The sequence below is a fragment of the Leopardus geoffroyi genome, chromosome B2, assembly GCF_018350155.1.
Source record: "Leopardus geoffroyi isolate Oge1 chromosome B2, O.geoffroyi_Oge1_pat1.0, whole genome shotgun sequence".
Lineage (NCBI taxonomy): Eukaryota > Metazoa > Chordata > Mammalia > Carnivora > Felidae > Leopardus > Leopardus geoffroyi.
Genome location: NC_059332.1, coordinates 25,281,672 through 25,293,489, shown reverse-complemented (window position 1 = coordinate 25,293,489; position 11,818 = coordinate 25,281,672). Strand labels below are relative to the sequence as shown.

General features: G+C 45.8%; 1 protein-coding gene across 3 annotated transcripts in view; it reads right to left on the bottom strand.

Moving 5' to 3' along the window:
- SLC22A23 (solute carrier family 22 member 23) overlaps positions 1–11,818 on the bottom strand; it is a 190,362-nt gene that overhangs the window by 48,654 nt on the left and 129,890 nt on the right. For all 3 annotated transcript variants that reach the window (XM_045497571.1, XM_045497569.1, XM_045497570.1), the window contains exon 4: positions 3,178–3,346. In XM_045497571.1, coding sequence (XP_045353527.1) covers positions 3,178–3,346 — 169 coding nt within the window. The remainder of the gene's footprint in view (positions 1–3,177; positions 3,347–11,818) is intronic.

The window sequence follows — 11,818 nt, the reverse complement described above, 5'->3', positions numbered from 1 at the left end:
GGTCCTTGTTTACACACCTGCTTCTGCATCTGTTCTTAGAGGTACTGAGAGCACCCTGGGTACCCACCATATATACTTGCTCATTAAAAGGAAAGTGAGAGGCTTTCAACATTTTGTCACCAACAGCTGGCCTTGCTGGTTGGTGCTGCAGCTCTGTCCGCTCCCCAGCAGCCCACTTCATCCTGTCCAACTACGGAGGCTTCAGGAGTGAGGAACTTCCTACCGCAGCAGGTGGGAGGAAGGGTGGCAGGCGATAAAAAGACCATGATTCTTACGGAGACTTTCAAGGCTATAGACAAAGGTGGAATATGTCCCTCACCAGTGATTTCTTTACCCTGCCCCTGGCTACACCCTAGTTTCCATGCATATGAAGAAGTGATACAATCACAGTCATAAAGTAGCTAATATTTATGAGCACTTGTAGGTCAAACATGTGCCAAGCCCCTTAGAGAATAATATGAATAAAAAATAATTACAGTAAAACCTTGGATGGCAAGTAACTTCTTCTGTGAGCATTCTGCAGGACGAGCAAATATTTCTAATAAACTTTAACTTGACAAATGAGCGATGTCTTGCAATACGAGTAGTATGTGACATGGAACATCACATGATCACAACTGAGCCAATGGTTCTTGGAATTCACTTTGAGATATGAGTGCTTTGGATCACAAGCATGTTTCTGGAACAAATTATGCTCGCAAACCAAGGTTTTACTGTACTGTGATGATCGCAGCAGGTAACATATTTGGGTAGAGCTGGTCTACCCCAAAGGGCAGCACCAGAGCTGTAACCACATGGTGTCAGTGCCTCGGCACATCCATCTGTCTATCTGTTTGTGGGTACACACGTCTCACTTATTAAATTACCCTGGGTGCCCTTTTTCACTATAAAGTTTTATTTTTACATTTGTGAGTTTTAAAGGATTTTTTTCCTTAGGTTTTATAACATATTTAAATAAACGAATGTCCTGTCATTAAACCTTGATGTACTTTTTAAATTTAAATTTAAATAAGAGATAAAATACAATAAGCGAAACCCCCAGTCCTTTACCATGTGGGTCAGGTCCACAGACCTATTCCAGGAAACCCTTTCCTGCCGTTTTTCCCCTGCCAGGTGTCCTCCTAACTGGGACAGATGGAAACAGCACTGGCTGAGACTCAAAGCCTAGAGGTGGTGGGGACAACCCCATTTTCCTGTATGGGAGTGTGAGCCTCCGAGAGGCTGTGCCTACCTTGTCCAGTCCCCCAGGGCCCGGCAGACAGCCTGGGGACCCTTGGGGCTATAGTGAGAGGAGGTGGCTGAGATGATGCCAGACCTCACAGAGCGAGGGTTTCCAGTGGTCAGAGACAAGAAACAGAAGCACAGAGTAGGCAGGAGGCCGTGCTGCGTGTGGTTAAGAGAGGCCTGGGTTCAAGGGCCAGCTGGGAGACCTCAGTTTTGTCATCTGTACAATGGGGTGATGAAACACAAAGACTGAATAATCTACTATTTGTACAGCGCTTGCAATTTGTGTCTGACATGGAGCAAACACGGTATAAGCATTTGTTAAATAAATCAATGCCCTTGAATTCCAAAACAAGTGAAGCAAACTCTAGATGCACCAAGGGAAGGAACAGGAAGGACTTGCATAGAAGATTAAAAGGAAGAACTGCCTACTCCATCCTGCTTTGGGAAACGATTTCATTCTTTGCCTCTTGCGACCCTGCTGGAGGGAGCAGGATGTCCTGAAATATGCACAGCTCCCGCGGGAGGGGGTGTGATGTCCAACCCCAGCGGGCTGGCAAGGCTGGAGGAAGCGTGGGGAGAGAAGCAGAGGAGACAGGCGCAGTTTTGGCCCCTGATGCGCGGCTCCCCGGCAGGTGGCCTTTTTTCATCTGTTACCGCCAGCTGCCTGCTGCTGAGGCTCTCCTGATCTAGTGAGCAAGAGCTGAGCTCTGGAGGAAAAAGCACCTGTGCCCTCACCCAATGGTTTCTCTGCCGCAGGACCTACCGGCAGGGTGGGGCCAGGGCCCAGCACCGTGAAGTTAAAAGGTAGATGCTTTCTTCCCCTCCCTGGCACCTTAGAAAAGGAAGCCTGATGAGCAGCCCTCTCTGCTCCTGAAAGCTACGACACAACTGACCTCTTGCCAGAAATTTGGTTTTCGTCAGTGACTAAACAAGAGCAACACAACACAGTACGCGTTATCCATACTACAGTGTCTCGCGCTAAGGGTGTGAAGTGACTGTTGGCATGAAGAGGGGCTGGGAGGGGCCGGGAAGGAAAGAAAAGAGTTATTTATAAAAAAGGCCAAACAACCATTTTCCCCCTAAACATCTTTCTATTCACAAGTGGGGTTTTTCGACCTCGGCTGTTCAGCCAATTGATAAACATCGATGTTTTTAAAAATCTGGTTGCCCAGGTCAGACCCCCTGGCCCTGTGTGTTCAGTTGTTTCCCACCTACAGTCACCCCAGCCAAAAGCCAAAGTCACACATGGTTCGAAAAGTCCCAGTGGACTCATTTAGGGCAGGGGTGGGCAAACTTCTTCTGTAAAGGAGCAGAGGGTATATATTCGGCTTTGTAGGCCACTTTGTCTGTGGAACGTACTCAACTCTGCCACTATAGCGTGAAAACAGCCAGAGATGATGACACTTATGCAAACATGTGGGCAGGCTGTGCTCCAATAAAACTTTATTTCCCCAAACAGATGGCGAGCCAGATTTTGTCCATGGGCCATAGTCTCTCTGCCCATCCCTAATCTGGAAGTGATAAGGGGGCTTTCCTAAATCACTCCTTGAACATCTCCGTATTTCACCCCTTCCAATACAAGAACCCGCCCTTTGCAAATCAATTCATAAAAATCGTGTCAAAAGAACCCAGCAAGCAGGAGTCCGAGCAGACTGATAGAGGGCAGGTTCCTGGAGCTGGGTGAAGGGCACCTGGGAACTCACTCCCCTCTTCTGTCTACTTTTGTGTATGTTTCAACATTTCCCAAGATAAAGTGTTTAAAAAATGAAATTTCATAAAAGAGGAAAATTCCCTCACACACACAAAAAAGCACAAGCTGAAACCGGCAAGAAGCCGGGGCACTGTGGGACCCCAGTCGTTTGCTTCATGTGTCTCCTCCCCAGGGGATGCGCCCTTCAGAAAGCATTTGCAGATGTACCAGGCGGTGACGCCTGTGGGGAGGATACTCACGACCAATAGAGCAGCATGAGGAGGAAGGGGCAGATGATGAGGGCCTGCAGGACCTGCCAGTCCCGGCACAGGGCGGCCAGCCCGGGCATGAGGAACTGCCCCGCCATGGCCACGAAGCTCGCCACCATCGTGATCATGAACCGTTTTCCAGGGGGGCACAGCTCTATTCCTGGAACACAGAAGGGACAAGAGAGATGTGAGCGCCCTGACCCGTAGCCTGGAGGAGCCACGGGTGCACCATGGTCAGTGCACTTCTCAAACAGCCAACAACTATAAAATCGTATTTATTTGCTGGACTCCACGAGAGCCCTACATCGTATATCAATGTTGAGATCCTTGTTTTTACAGCTGGCTGAGCTGAGGCCTGAACTGGGAAGGGAGCGATCATTGCTCGAGGTCACAGAGCAAGTCAGTGGCAAAAGAACGCTGTAATTCAGAGTGGCCCCAGCCCAGAAACTAGGAAACGCTGCTTTGTATGCGGATAGTATTTGTATCACACAATTCTCCTTCCTCTGCTCTCTGGATGTTACTGAGCTTGTTGTAAGGCAGGATCCCTCTCAGGCCCATGTGCTCCCATTCCTTCCCCTCATGATGCCATATTAGGGGACTCCCTCAACCTCTGGACAGAGCACCTGCTCACTCCCACCCACCTGCACCATCCCTCCTTCTGGCCCCGACTCTAGTGCTCCTTCGGAGTTCAGAGCTCCGGGCAACCTACTCACACTTGTGAGACCAACACAGACCAAGCTGCATCACATCTAATCTATTTGAACAAGACCAAAAAAACAAAACAAAAACAAAAACAAAAAAAAGAAAAAAAAAAACCCCACAAAAAACAATCAATAAAGCAGATCTGGACCATGTAGTATCTCCTCCTCCATACTGGAATTCTGCAGCCCATGATGACATGGGTGTGTCCCACTACCCTTCCTCTGTCCCTATTAGATAGTCAGCTCCTCTGACAGAGGCAAATCTGGTTCATCTTCATAGCTTCAAAACAACACCACTGTCTGCCTTCAATAACTGTCTATTGAAGGTGGGGGGCACCATGGTCCCCCTTGTTTGCAAAAGAATCTATGCTCTTAATTTGACCTAAAAAAGAGGGTCACAAAGCTTAAATGGTAGCATCCAAGTGCCAGCCAGTACAGATTAGTATGTAAATTCCTATACTCAAGGGCCTCAGGGCTAGAATGGGAGCCGGGTTTTCTACTTTTCCCTTACAGAACATGTGTGTTTGCTTGCTAGTCTTCTACAATATGCAGTATTCCTCAAAGCTGACTTTTTAAAAAGTATATATATTTTTAATGTTTATTTATTTTTGAGAGAGAGAGAGAGAGTGTGAGCAGGGGAGGGGGGAGAGAGAGAGAGAGAGAGGGAGAGAGACACACATACACAGAATCTGAAGCAGGCTCCAGGCTCTGAACCCTCAGCACAGAGCCTGACATGGGGCTCGAACCCACGAACCATGAGATCATGACCTGAGCTGAAGTTGAATATTTAACCAACTGAGCCACCCAGGTGCCCCCAAAGTAGAGTTAAAATGACTTTTTAAAAAGGCAGAAAGACTCTCAGGAGAGAATACTTTTTATGCGTCTCTATTCAAAGATTGTTTGTAGATCGGTTGCTACACCCCTTCTGCTGGTTGTCTAGAGACCAGAGCTGAGGTAGCAGATCGAAAGGCAATATGAGGGGGAGCAGGTTTGAGGGGAAAACAGACAAATTACAGTTGGCCACAAGGACAGAATCAGCCCTAACAAGGATAGGACATCATGCCAGCCAATATCCACACTGGCTCGACTGCAAGGAAAGAAGAACAAAGTCATCAACGTTTCCATTCCTGCTCCACCACAAACAGACCATCATTGCAGTTACCAGTGAGTGAGAGAGAAATCTGGCTTCACTGAATGTAGCTTATAAAGGACTTTTTGCCATTTAATTAAGAAAACAGGATTAAGCATCCCTCTCCTGGCCATTTACTGTGATGCTCTTTCTTTCCACATGCACAGATCAGGCTCACTTAAAGATCACTTCTGGTGGGACTCAGGTATTCGCTCCAGACCTGGCATTTCTGCTCTTAAAAATAACAGATCAGGGGCTTTTTAGAAAGGGCAAACTGGTGCACGTGCTAGCTTTCACTTATTAAGCACATGCATAGATTTGTCATGGAAACCAGAAACTGGCATTAGCCAGGGTAAGCTCATGGCTCTGGGCTCAGCACAGGCTCTTATCAGAAGAGAAAATGGAGCACTTCACCACCCAGGTAACCTTTTTTTTTTTTTTTTTTTAAAGTTTATTTATTTTGAGAGAGAGAGAGTGCATGTGCACACAAGTGGGGGATGGGCACAGAGAGAGAGAGAGAGAGAGAGAGAGACAGACAGAGAGAGAGAGAGAGAGACAGAGAGACAGAGAGAGAGAGAGAGAAGGAGAGAGGGAATCCTAAGCAGGCTCTGCACTGTCAGCACAGAGCCTGGTGCGGGCCTCAAACTCATGAACCGTGGGATTATAACCTGAGCCGATATCAAGAGTCAGACACTTAACTGACTGAGCCACCCAGGTACCCTCAGAAGAGAAAATGAAGCACTTGGCCACCCAGGTAACCTTTAAACAAAGTCAGAGAGATAATGTCAAAATAGCACAATAGCTTCATGTCAGTGGGTTGCTGGTGCAGTGGGCACAGCACACAGCTAGTGGTTTATCTCTCCACCACCTGTGATAGGTAATTCTGTAATACGGTAAGTATGAAAATTATCCGCAACTAGATTCCTTTACCAAAGACCCACTTTGGGACATCTAATCCCACACACTAGTCTACACTCCATGCTATGACATGAAGGATCACAAGGCAACTTTCTGAAGGAGGGTCTAGGTTTGTGGAGGCCAAATTTGTCCCCTGATGGGCAAATGATTCCACAGTCTGACTTCTCACCCTTCCCTTGCTGCAAATGACATGCTGTGACTGGTGCATATGTCAGTGTTACTGTCGATATGACAATGATGAACTGTCAGTTTCTCTCCAGTAGGGTTCTCTCGGCCTTCTCCCATAGGTGGTCCAAGTCTAATTCCTTGAGACGTCCTGATGAATCTGCACCACCTTTGAAACTGCCAGGGATGACACAGACCCTCAGTCTCCAGAACCAGCTTCTGCATTTCAACAAGATCCCCAGATCACTCATTGAGAGGCACTGGCTAAGTATCCTTCCCCAAAATGGTTACCCTCACCCATAGCAGGAGAAATGTTTTTGCCTTCCAGACACACTATCTGAGAGCTGAATAAGTAAAATAATTTTCTGACCCCTCCACTTCTGTTTTTGCTAGGAATTTTAGCAGAGATTTTACTTTATTTCATCAGGTAGAAAAACGTAAGAGCAGTCCGGCTGATACATACGTATTTTAGCATTCCTGCCAGGGCAGGGGAAACACAGTGATTTGATGTAAGGACACAGGTACGACACTTGCATATAATGACCTTTTTAGCCTTGACTCACCAGAAATGCCTTCCCAACTGCCTGAAATCAACTACAGTCTGAAGGTGGCTATAAAGATGTTAAAAAAAAAAAAAGAAGCAATTATCAAAGAACCGTGGGCACTTTACACTTGCCATTAATCACATGTTCCCTTTTGGATGATGAGAAATCAGTTTTCCTGAAGTGGAAGACAGGAAGAAATACATCAGAGCATTAAAGCCTTAAGTCCTGGCATCTGGTAAAAAGGGATGGGGACGGCACGTAGATGGTTTCTGCCCACAAAGGGCCTGCTCCCAGCTCTGCAAACAGGAGCACTTGGTGTAAGGGTTCACACATCTTGGAGATGCCTACAGCCACCAGGTCAGGGCCACTGGTTTTGGTCTTGAAAGTCAGAGAAACCTGCCACCAGCAGGGAATGGTATCCCCAGTCCCACTGCCTCCTCAGGACCTGGGGATCATGCAGAACAGGTCACCCAAAGGCAGGCATCCACAGACCTGAAGTGCCAGCCGGTCAGCAGCACCTGTGGGTGGCCTGGGCTGCATGCTGCATGCAATACTCCTTAGAGCCACTTGTACTGTAGGCCCAACCTAAAGTCATCTTAGCAGATTTTCACTTATGAGCGGCCAACAACTCCCACCCCCTTCATTATGTAAAACAATTAAGCGTCACAAAAAAAGATCATCTTAGGTGAGGCATCACAGGTTCAAACGTGGAGAACATGCACTCTGGCACCAGACAGGCCGGGTTTCAATCCTGTCCCCAGCACTTACAAGCTTGTGACCGTGGTTCAGTCATCTGTGAGTTCTGTCATCTGTAAAATGGGCCATTGTGAGCATTAAATAAGCATGGGGCGCCTGCATATGGAAAAAGTGCTATTTTGGCTTTTTAAAGTAATAATACAGATTATTACCATATATAATAATGTAATTATTAGCAAGTCACTCTTTTGTCTCATTTGACCTCTTTATTATTATTCACCTGATCTGGTGAATTTCATGGTAGGACTGAAGGGGCATGCCTGGCTGGCTTAGTTGGTAGAGCATGAGACTTTTCATCTTAGGATTGTGAGTTCTAGCCCCATACTGGGTATAGAGATTACTTTTAAAAAAATGAATGAATGAGTGAACGAATGAATGAATGAACAGATTCAGGGTAGGACTGAGTTTTGTTCTAAAAGACTGAAAAAGAGAAATAACCCACAGTGACAGTCTGCACTCTTTCTTCTCCATATACAGTAAAACCCTGGATCATGAGAAATTTGTTCTGCGTGTGTTCCGCAAGACGAGCAAACGTTTCTGATAAATTTTAATTTGATAAATGAGCAATGTTTTGCAATACAAGTAGTATGTGATGTTGAATTTCACACGATTGCAATGGAGCCAATGGTTCTTGAAATTCGCTTTGATATACGAGTGCTTTGGATTACAAGCATCTTTCTGGAACGAATTATGCTCACAAACCAAGGTTATCCTGTATTTTATTTCACGGAGATTCTCTCAGGCCTAGCAACAATCCACCAATTAAAAACCAGAATCAAGTGATTCCAAGAAAACCACATCAAAAATCCCTACTGGTGGAGGCTGGAAGAAGATGGCGGCGTAGGAGGACGCTGGGCTCACCGCGCGTCCTGCTGATCACTTAGATTTCACCTACACCTGCCTAAATAACCCAGAAAACCGCCAGAGGATTAGCAGAACGGAGTCTCCGGAGCCAAGAGCAGACGAGAGGCCCATGGAAGAGGGTAGGAAGGGCGGTGAGGCGGTGCGTGCTCCACGGACTGGCGGGAGGGAGCCGGGGCGGAGGGGCGGCTCGCCGGCCAAGCAGAGCCCCCGAGTCTGGCTGGCAAAAGCGGAGGGGCCGGACGGACTGTGTTCCGACAGCAAGCGCGACTTAGCGTCTGGGAGGTCATAAGTTAACAGCTCTGCTCAGAAAGCGGGAAGGCTGGAGGACAAAGGGAGGGAGAGCTGCTGAGCCCCCGGACGGACAGAGCTCAGTTTGGTGGGGAACAAAGGCGCTCGCCAGCGCCATCTCCCCCGCCCATCCCCCAGCCAAAATCCCAAAGGGAACCAGTTCCTGCCAGGGAACTTGCTCGCTCCGCGCAAACACCCAACTCTGTGCTTCTGCGGAGCCAAACCTCCGGCAGCGGATCTGACTCCCTCCCGCTGCCACAGGGCCCCTCCTGAAGTGGATCACCTAAGGAGAAGCGAGGTAAGCCTGCCCCTCCTGCCCCCGTGCACCTTGCCTACCCACCCCAGCTAATACGCCAGATCCCCAGCACCACAAGCCTGGCAGTGTGCAAGTAGCCCAGACGGGCCACGCCACCCCACAGTGAATCCCGCCCCTAGGAGAGGGGAAGAGAAGGCACACACCAGTCTGACTGTGGCCCCAGCGGTGGGCTGGGGGCAGACATCAGGTCTGACTGCAACTCCGCCCACCAACTCCAGTTATACACCACAGCACAGGGGAAGTGCCCTGCAGGTCCTCACCACTCCAGGGACTATCCAAAATGACCAAACGGAAGAATTCCCCTCAGAAGAATCTCCAGGAAATAACAACAGCTAATGAACTGATCAAAAAGGATTTAAATAATATAACAGAAAGTGAATTTAGAATAATAGTCATAAAATTAATCGCTGGGCTTGAAAACAGTATAGAGGACAGCAGAGAATCTCTTGCTACAGAGATCAAGGGACTAAGGAACAGTCACGAGGAGCTGAAAAGCGCTTTAAACGAAATGCAAAACAAAATGGAAACGACGACAGCTCGGATTGAAGAGGCAGAGGAGAGAATAGGTGAACTAGAAGATAAAGTTATGGAAAAAGAGGAAGCTGAGAGAAAGAGAGATAAAAAAAATCCAGGAGTATGAGGGGAAAATTAGCGAACTAAGTGATACACTAAAAAGAAATAATATACGCATAATTGGTATCCCAGAGGAGGAAGAGAGAGGGAAAGGTGCTGAAGGGGTACTTGAAGAAATTATAGCTGAGAACTTCCCTGAACTGGGGAAGGAAAAAGGCATTGAAATCCAAGAGGCACAGAGAACTCCCTTCAGACGTAACTTGAATCGATCTTCTGCACGACATATCATAGTGAAACTGGCAAAATACAAGGATAAAGAGAAAATTCTGAAAGCAGCAAGGGATAAACGTGCCCTCACATATAAAGGGAGACCTATAAGACTCGTGACTGATCTCTCTTTTGAAACTTGGCAGGCCAGAAAGGATTGGCACGATATTTTCAGTGTGCTAAACAGGAAAAATATGCAGCTGAGAATCCTTTATCCAGCAAGTCTGTCATTTAGAATAGAAGGAGAGATAAAGGTCTTCCCAAACAAACAAAAACTGAAGGAATTTGTCACCACTAAACCAGCCCTACAAGAGATCCTAAGGGGGATCCTGTGAGACAAAGTACAAGAGACATCACTACCAGCATAAAACATACAGACATCACAATGACTCTAAACCCGTATCTTTCTATAATAACACTGAATGTAAATGGATTAAATGTGCCCACCAAAAGACATAGGGTATCAGAATGGATAAAAAAACAAGACCCATCTATTTGCTGTCTACAAGAGACTCATTTTAGACCTGAGGACACCTTTAGATTGAGAGTGAGGGGATGGAGAACTATTTATCATGCTACTGGAAGCCAAAAGAAAGCTGGAGTAGCCATACTTAGACAAACTAGACTTTAAATTAAAGGCTGTAACAAGAGATGAAGAAGGGCATTATATAATAATTACAGGGTCTATCCATCAGGAAGAGCTAACAATTATAAATGTCTATGCACCGAATACTGGAGCCCCCAAATATATAAAACAATTACTCATAAACATAAGCAACCTTATTGATAAGAATGTGGTAATTGCAGGGGACTTTAACACCCCACTTACAGAAATGGATAGATCATCTAGACACACGGTCAATAAAGAAACAAGGGCCCTGAATGATACATTGGATCAGATGGACTTGACAGATATATTTAGAACTCTGCATCCCAAAGCAACAGAAGATACTTTCTTCTCGAGTGCACATGGAACATTCTCCAAGATAGATCATATGCTGGGTCACAAAACAGCCCTTCATAAGTTTACAAGAATTGAAATTATACCATGCATACTTTCAGACCATGATGCTATGAAGCTTGAAATCAACCACAGGAAAAAGTCTGGAAAACCTCCAAAAGCATGGAGGTTAAAGAACACCCTACTAACGAATGAGTGGGTCAACCAGACAATTAGAGAAGAAATTAAAAAATATATGGAAACAAACGAAAATGAAAATACAACAATCCAAACGCTTTGGGACGCAGCGAAGGCAGTCCTAAGAGGAAAACACATTGCAATCCAGGCCTATCTCAAGAAACAAGAAAAATCCCAAATACAAAATCTATCAGCACACCTAAAGGAAATAGAAGCAGAACAGCAAAGGCAGCCTAAATCCAGCAGAAGAAGAGAAATAATAAAGATCAGAGCAGAAATAAACAATATAGAATCTAAAAAAACTGTAGAGCAGATCAACGAAACCAAGAGTTGGTTTTTTGAAAAAATAAACAAAATTGACAAACCTCTAGCCAGGCTTCTCAAAAAGAAAAGGGAGATGACCCAAATAGATAAAATCATGAATGAAAATGGAATTATTACAACCAATCCCTCAGAGATACAAACAATTATCAGGGAATACTATGAAAAATTATATGCCAACAAACTGGACAACCTGGAAGAAATGGACAAATTCCTAAACACCCACACTCTTCCAAAACTCAATCAGGAGGAAATAGAAAGCTTGAACAGACCCATAACCAGCGAAGAAATTGAATCGGTTATCAAAAATCTCCCAACAAATAAGAGTCCAGGACCAGATGGCTTCCCAGGGGAGTTCTACCAGACGTTTAAAGCAGAGATAATACCTATCCTTCTCAAGCTATTCCAAGAAATAGAAAGGGAAGGAAAACTTCCAGACTCATTCTATGAAGCCAGTATTACTTTGATTCCTAAACCAGACAGAGACCCAGTAAAAAAAGAGAACTACAGGCCAATATCCCTGATGAATATGGATGCAAAAATTCTCAATAAGATACTAGCAAATCGAATTCAATGGCATATAAAAAGAATTATTCACCATGATCAAGTGGGATTCATTCCTGGGATGCAGGGCTGGTTCACATTCGCAAA